General features: G+C 53.4%; 1 protein-coding gene across 18 annotated transcripts in view; it reads right to left on the bottom strand.

Annotated features, from left to right (window-relative positions):
* TNS1 (tensin 1) overlaps nucleotides 1–19,250 on the bottom strand; it is a 217,054-nt gene that overhangs the window by 75,909 nt on the left and 121,895 nt on the right. For 15 of the 18 annotated variants that reach the window (XM_084778308.1, XM_084778309.1, XM_084778311.1 and 12 more), the window contains 8 exons: nucleotides 16,017–16,058; nucleotides 15,248–15,298; nucleotides 9,908–9,957; nucleotides 8,085–8,265; nucleotides 6,388–6,438; nucleotides 5,273–5,395; nucleotides 4,832–4,896; nucleotides 3,430–3,513 (listed from right to left, as the gene is read on the bottom strand). In XM_084778308.1, the coding sequence (XP_084634434.1) occupies nucleotides 3,430–3,513; nucleotides 4,832–4,896; nucleotides 5,273–5,395; nucleotides 6,388–6,438; nucleotides 8,085–8,265; nucleotides 9,908–9,957; nucleotides 15,248–15,298; nucleotides 16,017–16,058 (647 nt within the window). Of the gene's footprint in view, nucleotides 1–3,429; nucleotides 3,514–4,831; nucleotides 4,897–5,272; nucleotides 5,396–6,387; nucleotides 6,439–8,084; nucleotides 8,266–9,907; nucleotides 9,958–11,148; nucleotides 11,410–14,313; nucleotides 14,491–15,247; nucleotides 15,299–16,016; nucleotides 16,059–19,250 lie in introns of those variants that run through there. The other 3 variants (XM_084778303.1, XM_084778299.1, XM_084778302.1) reach the window with 3 other exon arrangements.

Here is a 19,250-nt window from a genome sequence, read left to right as displayed (position 1 = left end):
TGATTAATATTCATATTCTCTCTCTCTCTCTCTCTCTCTCTCTCTCTCTCTCTCTCTCTCTCTCTCTCTCTCTCTCTCTCTCTCTCTCCCTCCCTCCCTCCCTCCCTCCCTCCCTCTTTCTCTCTCTCTCATACACACACACACACTTCTGGATAAATGTATGGAGTTTTTTATATTAACCTCTTCACTTGGGACCTGGGATTATTAATTTCCAGTAAGTGTCCTAACTCTAGGTTTGTTTGTAGTTGGGTTTTTAGTTTGGCTTTTTTTGGAGGTTTTGTTTATGTTTCTGGGGTGTGTGTGTGTGTGTGTGTGTGTGTGTGTGTGTGTGTGTGTGTGTATGTGTGTGTTGCTAGGGATTGGGCCCAGGGTCTCCTGCACACTAAGGACTGAACAGACTGGGCTACACAAGCGGCCCCAGAATGCTCCAGTTCTTCTGATAAAGGTCTTGCTGGTAGAACGGAAGGACTGAGCCATCTCCTTTCTTTCCAGACAAAGAGGGAAAAACAGATCCATAAAAAGTTGTGACACACAGGAAGATCACACACATCAGGAGATGGGAGAGATAAGGAGAAAAGCCTTGACATCAACACATCTCCCAAACCATGGGTCAGTCCTCTGGTGCTGAGTGGTTGACATTTCCTCCTTTTCTGATTTGCTAGAGAACCAGGTTGAACCAGACAAACCAATCAAATGCAGCCCGGGACTCTGCAAGAGCCAATAGCTCCACAGGAGGGCAAGGCTCTAATTATGACACCAAGAGACCTCCCCCAACCTCCATCTCCTGGCCCCTTGGCCCTCCTCCAGCTTTGGTCCCTGAGCCTGGGTGGAGCCATCTCAGCCTCCCATAGCAAGATAATCTGATGGGCATTGCCAGCTCCTATTCAGGGCCCTGCCCAGCCCCCCTGGCCCGTTACTCAAACCGGAAACCTGGAATGGCAGGTTCCCATCAGATCTCCTGACCAGGCCAACAGGATGTGTCTGTGTTGTAGGGACAATGAGTCCACGGGCGGGTGGGGGGGGTGGTGGGGGGGGACAATGAGTGGGTGAGCTACAGGCAAAGCCCCTCCCAATCACTCCTTGCTCTTCTCTCCCCAACTGCCAGGCTCCATGTAAGCAACACTGACAAGGAAGCAGAGGGAAAGTGGCAGGGAATGTTCCGGAAACCAACGGCTACACTTTCTCGTGTGTGTAGAGAGGGTGGCCTGAGCCCAACAAATACAGTGGCCCCTAGGATCTGTGGGAAGACACAGATAACACACAGAGACAAATTCCCATGACAACTGGATCACACGGAGGCACGTGAGAAACACCTTGGACTTCTCTCTTTCTCATTAAGGGGGCCTAGGTCTCTGCTGATCAGCATCACAGTGACTGTTGGGCCCACCTTCTCCAAGCCACAGTGGGACATAGTAATGGTCCACATCCCTATTACTAAATAGACTGTAACCCTCAGGGTCAAAGGTGACTGAGACCAAACTGTCACACGTGCATGCCAGACCCCTGGAAGCTGGTGCTTGGTTTGTCATGCCTCCTCCTGAGAAAGAGTCTCAGAACAGTGCTGATGGCTTCTAGGAGGCCGGGAGTCAGTGAGGGTGCACTGCTGGAAGGTGCTTGACTCCTGGGTACCTGGCCAGTACTCATGTACTTTTATTGGGGCTCCCAACTACAATGGCTATGACAGCTCCCCTGTAGTGACTGCAGCTCCTATCCAGAAAAGCAGGGTGGGGACATGGGTGTGTGTTGAGGATCCTCAATATGAAGATGCAGGAAAGGCCCTTGGAATCTACAGCTAAGTTCCCAGGGGCTACAGAACCTATGGGGGCCTTTAGCCCCCAGCCTTCCTGCCTGCTCTGCCCAGACTCCCTACCCTTGGCTTGGACTCCCCACTTTCACTCTGCCTGCTCAGTCAGACCTCAGCCCTGGTATGTGTCACTTTGAACCAGCTCTGTGCCTGCCCATCCCTCTATCAGCCATGGTTTGAACTTTTTTCAGAAACACCTGTTGGCATCTGCAGCAAATCTCCTGTTTGTAAGCATGCAGTTTGTTCACAAGAAGCTTGTCCGCACACGTCTAGGTGTGACATATTTAGTGCCCTGACCTTGGTGTGAGAATGAGCCTGAGCCAGCACAGGCAGCAGATAGCCGGCCCACAACTCACAGCTGCACCAGAATTCCTACTCTCTGGGCCTCCCGCCTAGGCTTGGTCTCGTCATGACTGCAGCCTCCCCGTGACCAGTTGAGCCTGATGCTGCCCTTGGTCCCCTATGGGTCAAACATCATTGAACCAGGTGTCATCCATGGGCAGACCCCTGCAAGGTAGCAGGTAGCATTACCAGGTATCTGGGGAGGTACCAGACACCCCCAGCTCCCCAGCCCTGCACCTACATTCTAGCTCAGCCACCAATCCCTGTGGCCCCTGGCTCTGTCTCCACCCTGATCTCAGGCTTCTCATTTGTAAAAGAAGGGTTCCCCTGGTCATCATCACTGTCCCAGTTAGGGCTTCAAAGTCACCTCCACCCAGAGACTCCAGACAGTCTCCAGGAAAACAGCCAGGTCCCTCCATCACTCTCAATGCTGTAGCCCTCCCCAAACTTGAGTCTTCTCTCTCTCCCCTCTCCCTTCTCTCTCTTCCTTTTCTTTTCCATCCTCTATTCCATCTCTTCTGCCTCTTTTTCCTCTTCTCTCTACTCTATTCCCTCTCATTCTCTGTCTCTCTGTCTCTCTCTCTGTCTCTGTCTCTCTCTCTCTCTTCACCCCCCCTCTACCTTTCCTCGATTCCTAGCTGGCATTTTTTTCTTTCTTTCTTTTTTTTTTTTTTTTTTTTTTTTTTTTTTGGATAGTCACTTATTTAGTGACTCTACTCTCAACAGAACCACAACTCCCTTGGGAAAAGGAAGACACTCTGCTCTGTTAGCCTGGATGTCCCAATGCCCACTGCTACAACAGGGTTCCTCAACTTTGGCAATAAATGACTCCATCCGGTCCAGCTTCCTGTCTGGGCTATTACTGACACTCCAGTGAGAGCATGTGGCTGGGGTCCTCAGCAAAATACTGTAAGTTCTCCAAGAGAAGTTGCCCCTTATAGTGCTATCCATGACCTCCAAATGAGAGGTATTAGAGACATCAGTGTCATGTGTACTCATCTACACGCTGGAGTGACTCTGCCTCTGGGGCCAAGGACAGCATATGTCTTCTTTGCACCTGGCTCCCTATGGCCATGACACAACAGACTGTTTTCTGTTCGAGGCCTCAGAAGCCAACTGACACCCCAACCTGTAGGCACCACCACACTGTGCCACTACAAGCTGAATGCCTGTGCTCGGCACGCACACCCTCAGTGTAGCAGATGTCCACCTCGTGAGAGTGCACAAGGCCAGCATCCACCACAGGGAGTGCATGCTGCGGTGGGGGGTGTCCACGCACCCACCTCCTCTGGGATGGCTGGCCGATGGGCACGATCTTGTCCTCATAGAATCTCTTCATTGCAAACCGGTCCAGAGCCTGGTCAGCACTGTGGGGAGAAACAAGACGGTCAGAGAAGCCCTGCACCTACATTCTAGCTACAAGAGGCCCACACCCAAGGGCCTCTTGTCCCATCTCTCAAGCTCCTCTAGGCTTGCACAGCCCTCCAGCCAACCCTGGTTGCCGTGGAAACACAAAGCCCTCCTCCAGACATGCCACCCTGAGAAGCCTTCAGGAAGAGCATGCTCCAGCCGCTCCAATCCATATGGCAGAGCGCTCAGCCAGGGGCTCTCCAGCCCAGCAGCCTGGGCGCCTATCCCTAAACTGCTACTAATTGGCTCCTGAGACATAATCCTTCCCATAAAACCTTATCCTCCTCATCAAATGAGGCTTAAAGGAGATTAAATGAGGTGACCCCCCCCCCATTAAGAGCTTGGCAGCCATGGGTGCCAAAGTGCCCATTCAGCAGACACAAGCCTGGGCTGGTTTCTGAGACCCTGTACCCATCCTCTGAGCATGCAGAGATAATTCTGGCACTCCAACAACATCCAACCATGCGAACACTAAACACAAAGCCCTCGTTAAGGCCAGCAAGGCCACTGCTCTGTGTTACCCTGACTGCCCCCAAGCCTCTGACTCTGTACTCATGAGGCCCTTGTGTTCCCATCCACAACTCTTCTCCAAGACCTACAGAAATCCTTTAGGTCTCTATAGCCACAGGTCCCCACGGTCACATGACCCCAGCCACTTCTGGTCTCTATGTTTCCATAGTGACAATCATAGATGCTGCTGAGGGACCTAGTCAGTATTTAAGGTCCTCAAGGGCAGGACCTGAACTGTACCCTCTGCATCCTTCCAAGCGCCATTACAACATGGTCCTGGACACAGCAAACCTCCAGATAGCCATGCTGAATGAACAAGTCTTCAGCCTCTGGGCTAAGTGGTGGGGAGGGGGGCAGTCAGAATGGGATCTGCGCACAGGCTGGTTTTCCTATTCTCCCAAACACCTAGACAGAAAAAGAGCCCCCCTCCCTGCAACCCCATGGCTTGAGGTAACTTCCAGATTGTCCCCTGGGCCCAATTATGAGGCAACATCTCTTTCTGACTCCTTTCTGGATCATCCAGGGAAACGGAAGGCAACTGAGGGAGGGTAAGTGACCCAAAGCTTTTGGGTGGGTGAGGGTGCTTTCTCTAGCTCTGGTGTGTGTAGGGGGGTGGAGGCCTCGCACCTCCCATCCCTCCTGCTGCTCCATCTGAGGGTACTCCCCTGCTCCGAGAAGGTAGAAACCATGTGGGTGGGAGAGAGGTGTCCCCCACATCAATGCCCAGAGGACAGAAGCTGGGATAGAAGACAGCTGACCTCTCACCTGGCCGAAATGTTGCTGTAGTGCATATACGCTGCGATGACAACCCCAATCCTGCCTCGATTTCCCTGATAGAGGCAAAAAGCAATCATCACTCAGATAGGCTCTGCTGCTCAAAGTCCATCCAGAAACATGGGGGCCAAAGGTGGGAGAGAAGGATGCAGTTCTGGGGAAAGAGGAACACTGGGGAGGGAGGCAGGAGGAAGGGAAGCAGGAAAGCCAGTGCACCCTCCACTGCTAGGAAGGGAAGCCACTGTGCCTGCCCCTATATGTTCAAGGTATACTCTAGGGCGGAATCTACCATGTTCTGCAGTGGAAAACCCAAGCAGGTAGGCAAGCACAACCACACCATCAGAACACCCAGGCAGGTGTGTGCACACACACTTGTGCTTGCACACACACACACAGGTCCGTGCACACGCATACAGGCCCCTCCGCTCTGACCTTGTTGTGGAGAACAACGACATTGTGGGGATCTGCATTGAGCCAGGTGTCCATGGCCTTGCAGACACTGCATATCTTCTCCAGGGCCGGTGTGTGCAGGTCAGGCCAGCCAAATTCCAGGACCTGTGGTTGAGGTATAAGTAAAAAATAAATAAATAAATATATATATATATATATATATATATATATATATATATATATATATATATATATATATATATAATGCTGGGGACTCCATGAAGCCAGCCAGCACAGCGTGGAGTATCCACTAGCAACCAGGCTTCTGATCTCGTCCTCAGTCCTGCTGAGTGGCATGGCTTGAAGAGCAAAGACAATGATCTGGGACTCAGACTCAAAGTAAGGCCTTATGCAAGCCATGTCGCTTTCACAGAGCTAGTGTCCTCACAGGTGTGTGCCAAGGTATACAACGTGAGGCTGTGGATCTCAAAACTCCCAGAGAGGCCTGAGCCCAGGCCTCCAGCCCCCCTCCAAGGCCAGTTCAAGGCTGATTCATGGTGACAGAGGAAGGGAAAGGGGCCCCCTCTGGAGCCCACAGACTTCATTTCCAGGCCTCTGAGAGAAGTCTGGAGTGCATAGAAGCAGGGCTTCCCAGTGGCCTTCAGCCCTCAAGCCCTCAAGGCCTCCTCGAGCCCTCTCCAATTTCACAAAACACTAAATAAAAAGAGACGCTACTTGGCAGGGCCCACAGAGCATGCCTAAGCCAGCTGTCCACTTTCAGAGGCATGATCTAAGGCCCAGAGAAGTCTGTCACTTGCCCGAGGTCCCACAGTGACGGACACCAGAACACAAGATGGAAGCCAAGATCCCCCATGAAGTCTAAAAACCCGCTTAGCCAGCAAAGTGAACCCTGGGGACAGGGGCATACAGAAAAGACACAACCCCAGCCCCACTCCCCGGGGCAGATGAGATCAGAAACCGCTGTTTGAAACTTCAGTAGTTGTTACTATAGTCAATTTGCAGATCCAAAATGCCCTTGAACTTGGCACTACCACGGCACTACATAAGGGCAGGGGGTGGGGATGGGGCTTACACTCTCTCTCTCTCTCCTGATATCCCAGGCTAGACCAGGCCAAGTCAGGCCAAAACAGACTCACCTTAGCATGGAGTTTCATAATGTCAGGCCTCTGCTCAGAGAGGTTGAACAGCTAGAAAGAGACAACAAGAGAGACTAGGGTGAGTGAGGGGGAGAAAGGTCGAGGAGAGAATTTGTCCCCAGTTGTCAGGAGCCCAGCCACAGGTCAGCCATGAGCTCCTGGACTCCTACACCTGCTGTCACTCTCTTCCCTAACGGAAATTCTTTCACCATGAACACACGTTGGCCAACAAGATCAGCAATGGGTTCTCAGGAAAGGTGGAGGCTATCTCACTCAGCCAGTCCCCTTGCGAGTGAACATCCTGAACTGGGGATGGGAAGGGTTGGAGCCCAGCCCACTGGTGCTGAGTGACAATGGGTGGCCACCTCTTTAGGACCAAATTCCCCCCCAACAATGCTGTTTCTCTGCCTTCTACTACAGGATATGACCCATCCTGATCCAGGGTCCCCTCAAACCCACAGAACCTACTCACATCCCACAGTCTACCATCTCCCATGTTCCTTGATCCCCGCGCCCCCTCCTAAAGAGCTGTGCAGAAGAATTCAACATTCCTGGAGCCAGAGGACTCCTCATCTCAAAGATGGGAACTAATAGTCAAAGACCACACATTCAGCGATCACAGAGCCAGAATGAGAAGCCAGCGCTTTCTGATACTTGAAGCCAGGGACTTAGCAATGCTTAGCACAGATGAGGGATGGATGGCTACAGAAGCCTTCAAAATAAATGTCCACTCAGAACTTCAGAACCTGGGACCTTTGGAAGGAGTTAGGGGTCCCTGTTCGGAGATATTCTTGAATTCAGGGCGACCCTAAGATCAACAACCGATATCCTTATAACCAGAGGAGAGACAGACAGAGAGGGCCACGTGAAAGTGGAGGCAGAGCATGGAGCAATGTGGCTACAAGCCAGAGAATGCTGGGAGTGCTGGGAGCGGCCAGGAGTGGGGAAGAGGGAGGAAGGCAGTTTTCTCCTGGATTCAGGGGAGCATGGCCTCCCTGACATCCAGATACCAAGCCTCCAGAACACATTCCTGTTGTCTTAGGGCAAATAATGTGTGGCCATTTTGTTCCAGCAACTCTGGCACCCTTGTGCAACCTCTTAAGCCCAGCTCCATTAGACATGGCAGGCAGCACCCAGGGGCTCAGGGCGAGCAGTCCAGTCACTCCCCCCCCACCCCCAAACATGACTCCCTTGAGCAAGGACCTGAGCCTCATTCCAGGGATGGTCACCTTCCTGCCGTAGAGGAAATCTCTGCCACCCACTTCCCTGCCATCTGGTGACTCTAGCCAGGCACAGGGTTCCCAAGACTGCAAATGGCCAAGTCTGCTCCAGGGTTTTCACCCAGAGCAGCTCCACCACACAGACACACACACAGAGGCACACACACACACACACACACACACACACACACAGAGAGAGACACACACACATAGACACACACACTCACACTCACTCTCTCTCTCTCTCTCTCTCTCTCTCTCCCCCACCCCACCCCCCGCTCCCCTGGCTGTTCTGAAGGTGAAGAGGGCCAGGCTTGTAGTGCAGGCTCACCAACATGAGCCTGCACACTGCCACATTCACACACACACACACACACACACACACACGGAAGAGGTGCTAGCTAGCATGGGGAGTGGGCAGAGACTCTTGGTGTAGAGATGGTGAGCAGGAGGAAGGGGCAGGGCACGGCCACCCACCAGGTAGTTTCCCCCATGTTTGGACTTCAGCATCTGGGCCACTTCACGGAGGTTGCTGCGGAAGTTCTCCTCATTGGCTGTGCTGGGGAAGGACACGGCGATGATGCGCTCGGTGACATACACCAGGTCCAGCTCACAGCTGTCTTCCATGGCTCGGCTCACGCTCATGTTTCTAGAGAGACTGAGTAGGAGATGGGTCCAGGTCAGAACTCGGGAACCCAAGCCTGTGCCTAACGCACGATGCTCGGTTAGTCAGGCAGAAGGTTCTAAAAGGATCCACCTCCATGTGCCCAACTTGAGAAGACAGGAGGCCTCCCTGGGGAAGGGGGCAGCTCAGGTGATATGCTCACACCCGCTCAAGCTGAGGCTGAGCCCAGCCACATTCCAGCCTCCCCAAGGCAGGCTGACCCCTGCACTCTGTCCCCAGCTCTCCTTACAGAGTCATTCTTGGCCCAGGTCTCCCTCATTCCTAAAGGCCAGAGAGGTAAGAGAGGGTTGGGTGCTAGCTGCCATGGTGGCAGGGGTCCTAGAAACCCTGGGGAACACTCAGGCCAGCAGCTGCCTCTCTCCGGGACCCAAGGTGAGAGAGGCATGGAACTCACGGCTTTACACAGCTACTTTTCTACCAGAGGAGGGGTCCCCGTGGCCTGCTGGGATAGATCTTCCCCATCCTCTTTTTCGTGTTACCCATCGCCACATCCTCCCTCCCCATGCAAGGCTGACAACACTTGTCATTTCGCTAACCTTCGTTATACTAGAGCACTATGGGGTTGAGGCAGGAGGGGTTCAAAGTAGCAAATCCTTTGGCCTTGGTGACAAAAATCCCTGGGACATCAAGGAGCCTAGAAACATTCAAATTCCATCATGGTTGACATGGGCCTAGATGTATGTCTGAGTGGCAGTAGAGAGGGGACAGCCAAGGTCAACATTCTCTGATGAGATGACAGAGGTAGCTGCCCAGTCAAAGCTGGACCTGAGTTCCAGTCACTCCTTGTTCCTATTGTATCTCAGCAGCCACTGGGCTAGAGCTCCGATGGTTCCTCTACCCAGGGGCCAGAAGCCACCTGCCTCCACTCTCCACAGTCCTTTGGTCCTGTCTCTAAAGGAACTGCACCATCAGAAAAACTCATAAACTCAGCCCTTTCTAGCCTTTCCAAAACTCTGAAAGGCTGGGAAGGCAAAAGGGCCAAGACAGCAACAGGGATGAGTCAGACGTGGCCATCCTGGGGTGATGGACAGTCTACCAACCAGCCCCACTGTCAGGCTGTTAACAGCGCCACCAGCTGGGCAACATTGGTATCACAGCTCTAAGTGTACCAAGCTGCAGATGAGACTGAGTGGGGGTGGTCCTCAAAGGGCAACCTTGGTCTATAGGAGCTCTGGGTAGAAACCAGGGCTGGCATTCTTACACATCTTGTGATCCTCAGAATGACGGTGAAGCAGAGGGAGGTAGCATATGTCCTCCTGTGTGTTCTCTGTGTGGAGAACACTCACTGTACAAAGACCTCCTCACCCACCATCAGAACCAGCATGGGCCTTGATGGTGGCCAGCCCTGAGTGTGCTTCTGGACAGTGGGTGACCTTGAACAAGTCACTGCAGACATTCAGCAACTCATTTGCCAACACACAGACCTTCAGACTAATGAGCTCATGCGGAAAATATACAGTCCACCTCAAGGTCAGGTTTTGATCTCGCAATGAGGAAGACCAAGGGCCACCAACTCCCAGCCTCTCACTAGGGTTGTACAGCATCAGTCTCAGGACCCAGGATGGGACATGAGAATGCCCATGCCCCCAATCCCTTCCCCGGGGCCCAAGTGTACCTGACAGGCTGTGGCTGCGGCTGGTTGCTTGGGGAAACTCTCATGAAGCCCTGGAAATGAGAGAAGACGCGGTATTACAAAACAGAAGGGGGCACGGGAAGGGCAGAGCAGAGGGGAACCCAGGGCACGGCCACACACAGATCCTCGCTGGCCACCATCCTCACCACCCAAACACCCCAACCCGCAGCCACAAAAACCCAAAGGCCGAAAGTACCTGCTGTGGGAAAGACCCAGCTAGATAGAAAGAGGGACTCTCTCTGCTACAGAGACACACCACCTCCTGGTTAGGTCCCCTGCTCTCGGGACACAGTCACCAGCAGTGGCTGGATTGGCAGAAACCCACCGGGCCCTAGTTCATCAGGCATCCTGGTAGTAACTTCAACTAGAGATCGTGGGCAGCAAGCACCAATGCTCTAGGGACACTAAGAGTGTTTACCCCCGGGGCCAGCTTTGAACCCGTGTCCTCTGTCACTGCCATCCCTTATCTTCCCTCTCCTCCAAAGCTACAACACTGAGTAACTTGGTCTATGGAAAGCTTTGAGACAGAGCAGAAGGTACGTCACGTACAAAGGAGCATCCAGGGCCCCATAGTCCTAAGGACCCGTGTCTGTTATCCTGTCTCACCTCCCCCATGTCCAGGGTATTGACCATACAAAATTAAGTAAACGGACTTCCCCCCCCCCAAGTTGGTGACCCAAACTTTGCAGGGCATCAGAGTGACATCAAGTGAAAGCATAGGGTCACGCTACACAGACTGTGGTTCTAGGCCCCAGCATCCTGCTGGGCAGCATGGGTGATACTTAGCAACCTGGACCTGCTAAAATGTCACCAGCGAGACAAGCCAGCTCTCAGTAGCTTTTATAGGCACGCAAAATAAAAAAATTAAAAAAAAAAACACACACAGATGAGCCTCCTCACTCAGTGTCTGGCACTTGGTCAACGGCAGCTGTCGCTTTAGCTGTCACTCTCTCATTAAGGAGAACTGAAAGAAAAGTCCCTGAAGGGGAAGGAACAACCGTCCATCCCCATGAAAACAATCAAACAAACAAAACCAAACAGGACCTGCTTTCCTCTCTCTCCGCAGCCACCATCCACTGCAAGCCATGCAGAATTGAGCACCCCAGGTCTGAATTCCTGGCCTCCACCAAGCCACCATTCCTGGACACGAAAGGGCAGCCTTCCCTCGGAGGCAACAAGACCACAGTTGCAAGGACAAGGATATAAGGCACATGGTGACTCACCCTGAATCCCTGAGAGGCTGATGATGGAGCAGGATTCGAACCCTATGGGTTTGGCCACAGAGCCCAAGCAGAGGATACCGCACCCCAATATACAGAGTTGTGGACTCTGAGGTCCAGCTCCCCATGGAGTACAGAGTCGGGGCCTCTGGGTGCGGGAGGGCTGGACACCCTGCCCCTGTGGAGCTTCTCAGAGCTCGGCAGAACTCACAGTGGAAGGAGGAGCCAAACAGCACTGTCAGGAGGGACAATTCTCAGACTCTCAGCATTTCTGGCCCTAGGACTCTGAGTTGTATGAGTCAGGCTAGGGCAGGGGAGGCGGGGACCGGGAGGTGTTTGGTTTTCAAAACCCTAAACCAGGCTGTTCCAAAACTCCCCACCCCAAAGCACGCAAAAAGCCAACACTTCATCCATCCCATTGCACTGGTCTCTGATGAGGAGGCCCTGACTTTCCTCAGGCCCTGGGCCCTGCTCCAGGCCCCAGGGCCACCCTGCTATAAATAGCCCCTCGGGTTTCATCTGCTGTGGATCCACAGCCACTCTTGAAGGAAGCTACCACAGCTGCTTCGAACAACTGGAAGCCACAACTTAGCCAAGGCTTACGGTGCAGCCAAGATCAGGGACAGGCCCAAGCAAGGAGCCTGCAGAAGATGAAGGGCCGAATGAGCCAGGACTGGCAAAGGAACTGGGAAGCGTAGCAGAGCTGGGAGCCTCCGAAGGCCCAGGGCAAAGGATGCTCAGGACCCAGAGTCCAGGCCCCCGGTCTAGTTCCCCACCACCCTCTAGCCAAGGTTATAACACTTCACATTCCTAACTCCCGCCTGGACGATAAATACTTGGCTCAAACGGAGTCTGGCCCTGCCGCCTCCAAAGGTGATAAGAAAGGTCCAAGCATTCTCTGCAGCAGGGTGGCTGGGGCAGAGATGCACAGAGGAAACTGTCCTGGGCAGGGGATAGGGACCAACAGCTGGACTGTCACCCCCTGATGAATCACAGGGCCGGGCTGCCCTCGTACCAACAGGGTTTCCTGTTTTCTGCACAGTTTGGGGACACATGACCCTTGCCGGCAGAAAGCAGGCTCGCAGGAGGACTGCGGGTGTTGCTCAGGAGAACAGTAAAGGGTCAGCCCGGCGCAAACGCCCTCCTCCACGTGACTCCCTACCAGACAGCAGGGTAAGTCGAGACCTGGAGTCAGCTCTGTGCCACCCCAACCCCTGCCCCCCATCATGGCAGACATGCCCTTGGTGCTTAAACGTTCACTGAGGCTGTGTTCTGGGCGCGTGGGAGAAGCGGAGAAGGCCGCGCCTCACCGTCATTCTGTGCGGTGAAGATAACTGTCAGTCCATCGGGCGAGAGGCACAGTGGCTTAGTCTCATAGGCTGATCGGGAAGATGAGTACCACACAAGGGGGCTCAGAAATCTCTTACCTGCCCTACTAAAAGTCCCTGGGGAAGGTTTGTTTTAAAAAAGGAAAATAAATTCTCTGGCTGCATGTAATCCCATTCTTTTTCCCTCTAGGGAATCTCAAAACTCTTAACTGCCTACTAACTCCTCCCAAGACAGACCAAGAATAGAACTTTTGATCCAATTCCCTGAGCACCAAACAGAAGTCTCCCTTATCCTCATCTCCCCAAACAGTCTCTCCTTCGCAGAAAGGCTTCCATGAAAGAGGATCTCACAGCCCCCCCCCAAAAACAGCGTCTTTCCTCACTGTCAGGATGCCCCCCACCCCTCCCCCACACCTCAAATCTAACCCTCACTCTTCCTGCTGCAGGCACCAACTCTTTATGCCTTGGTTTTCCCTGGAGGCAAGAGCCGACCATAACTCAGACATTCTTTCGTAGCTCAGATCTGCAGCCTGGGGCTAGGCTGTGTGTCATCCTCTGATGTCCATAGCATATCCATGCAGCAAGAGCTTGGGGGGGGGGGGTGGCTTCAGGTCCCCAGGGAGCCTTGTTTGCAGCTAGAAGCTGAAAGAAGCCCAGCCTTCCTTTCAGATCCACAGAGCAAACAAAATACCTCTGGACAGTGAAAAACAACAACAACAACAAACCTATTTCCTAAACCTAGGTCCCCAGGGTCCCAGCTGAGAGGTGGGTCTGTCAGTGACTACCAGGGGTCCAGTGAGGCAGCCAGAGCCCAGCCCTTCATTCCTGCCTCTCCTTGGGTTGAGGGCCCCCCACACAGGCCCTTACAGCCACACCCCTTCCTCTCCTCCACCCCCCCCCACCGCCTTTTCCTGCCCACCACTTGGATTTTTCCAAAACAAAGTGCGACATAGCACACGTCTGCAGCCACTACTGAACACACCAGCTCCATCAGAGGAAACCGCCTGCAGAGGCCAAAGCAGGAAACGTCTCACAAATATGTTTAGTACCCTAAGCAAGTCTCTCCGTCCCCCTGCCCAGAACACAGCCGAGCCCCAGGCATCCAGAGGACCAGCCCTGCACCCTCGGGGCACCCGATCGGCCACAGACATCTAGAAGCCTGACAGTGGGGTTTCCACTCCTCTGTAGCAGTGAGACTCATTTTCTCCGGCCTCCTCCCTCCAGATGAGGCACCACTCTGACCCACCCTGACACACAGGCAATTGCAGACTCCCTGATGCCACACCAAGTTTTTCTTTTTCCCTGAAAACTAAAACAAGATGCCATCAACCACAACTAAGTGGCCACCTCTATCTTCCTTAAGACCAAGGTCAAGCATGGCCTTGGGGACAGTAGCTCTTCTACATGTCTAGCCTTGCTGCTGGCTTGGTTCTAGTTTATGGACTCCATGTGGCCCGGGCTAGGGGTGCAGGGGTCATAAGTCCTAGGACATAACTTCTAAACACACCCAGAACATCAACTGAAAATAGTGATTCAGAGGCTACCGCTGTGTCCCTGGCCAAGGGTTAAGAGGCCTGGCTGACATGTATCTGAGACATTCAAGGGTTCTCTCAAGCTTCTGTTTCCTCGTCTATAGTACGGAGCCACAGAAACTTCCACACACCTTGTCACGAAGGCAGACAACCCCAGCCTAGCTCCTGGCCCCTTAAAAAAAAATAATAATAATGGCAATAATACAGGCTAATATTTACTAAGTACCCATCATAGCTGGGAGTGCCTTGAGCTAGTTCCCCCTTTACAATAGCACACACAAAACTAAATTCTCAAAAGCATCATGAACCTTGTTCTGAGGGCCAGTGAAGAGGAATCCTCACGTACCTCCATGGCGCCTTCGCCCAACCTAGGAGTCCTTGGGGCCCCTAGACAGCTCCACTCCTTACTGCTGGGCCTATGGCAGCCCAGGATGGTACAGCAGTGCCGGTGGGCCACCCTCGGGAGCTGCTACAGCCCAGCCCCTCCCTGTGGGGCCCTCCCTACCAGAGGCCAGGCAGCTGTCAGATGATAGGGCCTCGTGCCATCAACAGCTCCCCTTGTGCCAACCGCCAAAACCACTCCCTGTTCCTCTCCAGGCCTGCAGTGGACGGAGGGGCCAGCATGGGGCACAGGGCAGAAAAGACCTGAGGAAGGTGAAGGGTGTTTTGTGGGGCCTACTGGGGGTATGGAGACAAGCAAGCCCCAAGAGAGATCAGGGGTTCCTGTGCCCTAGCCTAAGCTCCTTCTGCTTAAGGAACTTGTCCCATGACTCCCCTTGTAAAACTGAAGACAAAAATGAGCCAGGATCAAATAGCTCCTCCTCCAGAGTCCTGAATCAGAAACCGAAAAGGCCACACAACATTCACCATTTCCAAAGACTCCTGGCTCCAAGGAAGCACCCCTAACAATGTCTCCAGGATCTAGGGACACCTTAAGAGCCCAGGGCTCCTTCACCTCAGCCCTGTTTCCCTCACCCTTTCCAAGCTTGTCTTCCACCAAGCCCAGCTCTCAGATCTGCCCTCTCTGTTCCTACTCACGCAGCACTGCCGTGACATAGGGATGACGACCATGGCCAAGCCTGAGCCCAGCAAGTGACTTCATGAGCCGTCTCTTTCCCCAGCACTGTGGCCAAGCCAACTAGGCCTCCTCCAAGAGAGGTGGTAAGAGAGGCATAGGCACAGGTCAGGCCTGAGGGCAGCCCTCTCCTGCTCAGTCTTGGCCCCTGCCCTCCTCATACTCACGCTCTCCTCCAGGCTTTTCAGAGAGCTTCCGCCCCGGCAGTCTCCTTCCCCCTGTAGGCAGAGGAGAGAATGTCAGAGAGGGGGCAAGATGACACGCACCGAGGGCACAGATGCATATGCATGTGGGTCACTTTTGCAAACCTGTATTCCTAAAGCAGACAGGCCCCGCCCCCTCCCTACCACCCTCTCAAGCAAGTATGGCCTTTGAGACAGGGTCTCTCACTAACCTGGGACTTATCAAACAGACTAGGCTAGCCAGCAAGATGCCAGGGTCCCCCTCCCTCTACCTCCCCAGCACTGTGGTACCAAGCATGTGCCACCACACAGGGCCTCTGTTCCCAGGTGACTTCTGGGGACTGGAGTCAGATGCTCATGCTTGCACAGGCACTCCCCTGACTGGGCATTACCCCCAGGCCTCCTTCTTTTTTGTTTTTATCTGTCCGTTTGTTTTTGAAAGAGGTCTCACTACACAGCCCGAGCTGACCTAAAATTGAGGGCAACCCTGGTGTCTCAGCCTCCTGGGTGCTAGGCTTACAGGCCTGAGCCATTTAGCATATGCCTTACAGATTCAATCATTGATCTCTTGTCACAGCCCCCACCCTGCTACTTCTCTGTCAGCCTCACCCCTGCATCCCATGGCTGGTCACAGATTCTAAGGTCATCAGCATGCTTCCTCCAGGCTCCAACCCCTCTCCCATCTCCACACCCACCTCCCTGCAACCTCCCCTCCCAGCACCTGTTCCCTCGTTCTGCCTCTGTTGTCACTCACCGCATCTACTACATTCTTGGGTACGCTCTCCGTAGTGATGGGCTAGGGACAAAGAGAAAACAGGTGTGAGAGTCGCAGAGATACTGGCACAGCTACCTGCAAGGCCAGTGGTCAGGGTGGTAACCAGAACACAATCCCAGGCTTCAAGACATCACTTGGCTGGTCCCAAGCTAGGGAAGCAGCATTGGCCAAATAAAGCACAATCTTATTAGCAATGGAGCCATCCAGTTCCACCTAACCAACAGCCCACACTACATGCCTATGAAAGACTTAGACCTTCAATAAACCGGGACAATGGGACAAAACACTCTTGCTCCAGCTAGCCAAGGCTTTCACCTTCACTGTGTCTATCCAGGGTAAGAAGCCACAGAGGTAGGGACCACCATGGCCTGTTATCCCCAGGAAACAGGCATAAGCTGCAATGAGAGAGGCCCAAGAGCATGGGTTCTTGAGGTCAGAGCCTGCCAATACTGCCCAAGTCCGAGCTCTCCGGTGACTTGCTGGCCTCACCTTTGTGTAGCTATGGTACACACGCACGTAAGCACGAACATGCACTCACGCACACAGCACTCCCATGTCCACTCCACACTGTGCCTTCTCCTCCTTCATGGACTCCCTCCTCTAGGAAGCTCCGATTATATCCCATGTGGTACCCCATTAGCCTCTCCATCTGTGCCTTCCTAAAGGAATGGTCTAATCTGGCCCTCCAGAACACAGTGTTCCTCCTACCACAGTTAATTTGGTAATTTAAGATTTGGTTTTTTTAATTATGTACACACGTGTGTATCTGAATATGAACTCATTCACATGAGTGCAGGTGCCCACACGGGCCAGTAGCATCACATCTCTGGAACTGAACTTACAGGTGGCTGTAACGCATTCCCCAGGAGTGCCGGGAACTGAGCTTCAAGTCTCCTGCACTAGCAATGCATGCTTTTTACTGCTAAGCCATCTCTCCAGCCCTGATTTTTTGGAGCCTTGGTCTACATTCAGCAAAAGCGATCATAGTGACATCTTGATCAACTCCATAGAAACTCCCCCATGCCAGGAACCAGGGGGACCAGATGTGGGCCATCAATAAACATGCGTGGACAGACCATCCCAGCCATCCTCCCTCTGACCCAATCAACACAAAGGCTTCGTCCTACAAGTGTCCAGAAGAGTGGATGATGAGGATTAGGCGTTTCCTAGGCCAAGTTCACCTCCCCGCCATCCCTACAGCTCTATCTGCCACTCCAGGAGCAGACTGTGCCCACCTGAAAGGCTAACAGCACTGGGTGTCCCACCTACCTAGAACTTCTGAGTCGTCATATGCTGCAGGGACCAGAACTGTGTATCTCCAACAGGGTTCTGGATAGCTCTAAGAGCAGACAGCCCAGGCCACACCCTGACTCTGCTATTAACTAGCAGGGTGACCGCAAGCAGGTTGCCTGTCCTTGCTGCCCGCCTGCACGGCTGCCTGGTGGGATGCACGCTGAGCAAATGGAATAAAGGCCCCCTACAAAGCGGGCCTGGCTCCAAGCACAGGCTAGCCCTTACCTGCTAACCTCTCACCCTCGGGTTCCCCCACAACATGAGGCCCATCCTACTTAGACCCTGCCCAGCCTTCTCTGAGCCATAAGATTTAGTGTAGAATATTGCTACAGGCCTCAGTGGAGGGGGGAAAATTTGCCCTTCCTGCCCTGGATCATCTGAATGCTGTCCCTACTGCCCCCACCCCTTTCCCTTGCCAGCTGGAGGCCAGCCACAGGCGAACCTCACCAGCAGTCAGATGCCTTCAGCACACTGTCCCACATGTCTCCTGAGGAGCTAAAAATTTCCAAACATGCAGACTGCCCTCCAGAGTTCATAACCCCAGCCCAGCATGCATGCACCCCCTCTACCATACTTCTCCAGGGTTAACCACCACCAGCCTTAGACTACCTGAGAATGGAAAAGTGCAGGGACTGGTCCCAGCTGGGCAAAGTCAGCTAAGGCTGACCAAGGTCACATGGCATAGTGGGGAAGCTCCCAGGAACTCCCCGGGGCAGCTGGGGACTTAGAGGTACCAGCCTCAGTGAACTGCCCTGATTATGCCTCAAATGCAAGCCTCCATGCAAACAGGCAGGCAGACAGACAGACAGGTGCGTATATGCGCTCACACACACACTCTCTCCCTCTCTCCCTCTCTCCCTCTCTCCCTCTCTCCCTCCCTCCCTCCCTCCCTCCCTCCCTCCCTCCCTCCCTCTCTCTCTCTCTCTCTCTCTCTCTCTCTCTCTCTCTCTCTCTCTCTCTCTCCTTCTCCCTCTGGTTGAATTTTGGTCCTGGGGGGAAAAGGTGTTGTTGTTGTTGTTGCTGTTTTTAATGTATGTGTATGCACCTAGGTGTACATATGTGTTCCTTTGTGTGCAGGTGCCTGTGGAGGCAAAAAAAGAAGGCGTCGGATCACCAAGAACTGAAGTTACCGGTCACCTAGCAGCTGCTCGGGACTGAACCCAGGTCCTCTGTGAGAGCAGCAAGTGCCCTTGGCTGCGGAGCCATCGCTCTGACCCTTGCTTTCTCTTCTTAGAATTCACTGCTCTCCAACAGTCTCTATTTCCTATTTACTACCATCCTTTAGAGCCTGCCTTTCACTGAAATATGAGCTACGACCACACTGGGCATAGGACAGTGCCCAGCACACTGTGGGCCCTCAGGAAGTAGCCGTGGCACAAGTTGGGCTTTGCTCTCTTCTCTGGTACCCCACCATGCTCAGCACTGACTGACAACCCAGCGGCATCCCAGGTGCCCTGGACATACAGAAGCCTTTACCTTCATCACTGTTCAGTTTTAGGTTAGGACCCCTTCCTATACCACATGCACATGGGAATGCACACACATGCACACTACATCCTCACATGCCGCTCTCAAGACAAGAGGGCCTAGAAACATCGACTCCTCCTGCCCCCCTGCCCCACAGACAGGAACTGAGGTACAGAGAGAAGACCTGCCACTATCTTCAGTAAAATTCAGGCTAGGCCCAAACTTCCCGAGACCTACAGAGGCCAATGCCACATTCACTTCACTGCCCCTCTCCTGGGGTGGCATCTCAAAGTCAGCTACAGAAGGCCGATTCACATGACGTCTAAACAAGGACATTGCTGACCTTACACAGGGGCCCTAACCCCTGCCAGCTCAAGTCTGGAAATTGAAGGTGGCACCCCACACACGGCCGTCTTGCATTCTTCATAATATCTCTGCCTATGAAAGCCATTC

The sequence above is a fragment of the Acomys minous genome, assembly GCF_964271855.1.
Source record: "Acomys minous genome assembly, chromosome: 4".
NCBI classification, from domain to species: domain Eukaryota; kingdom Metazoa; phylum Chordata; class Mammalia; order Rodentia; family Muridae; genus Acomys; species Acomys minous.
Note: the sequence above shows the minus strand (reverse complement) of the source record. Positions and strands in the feature narration are given on the sequence as shown.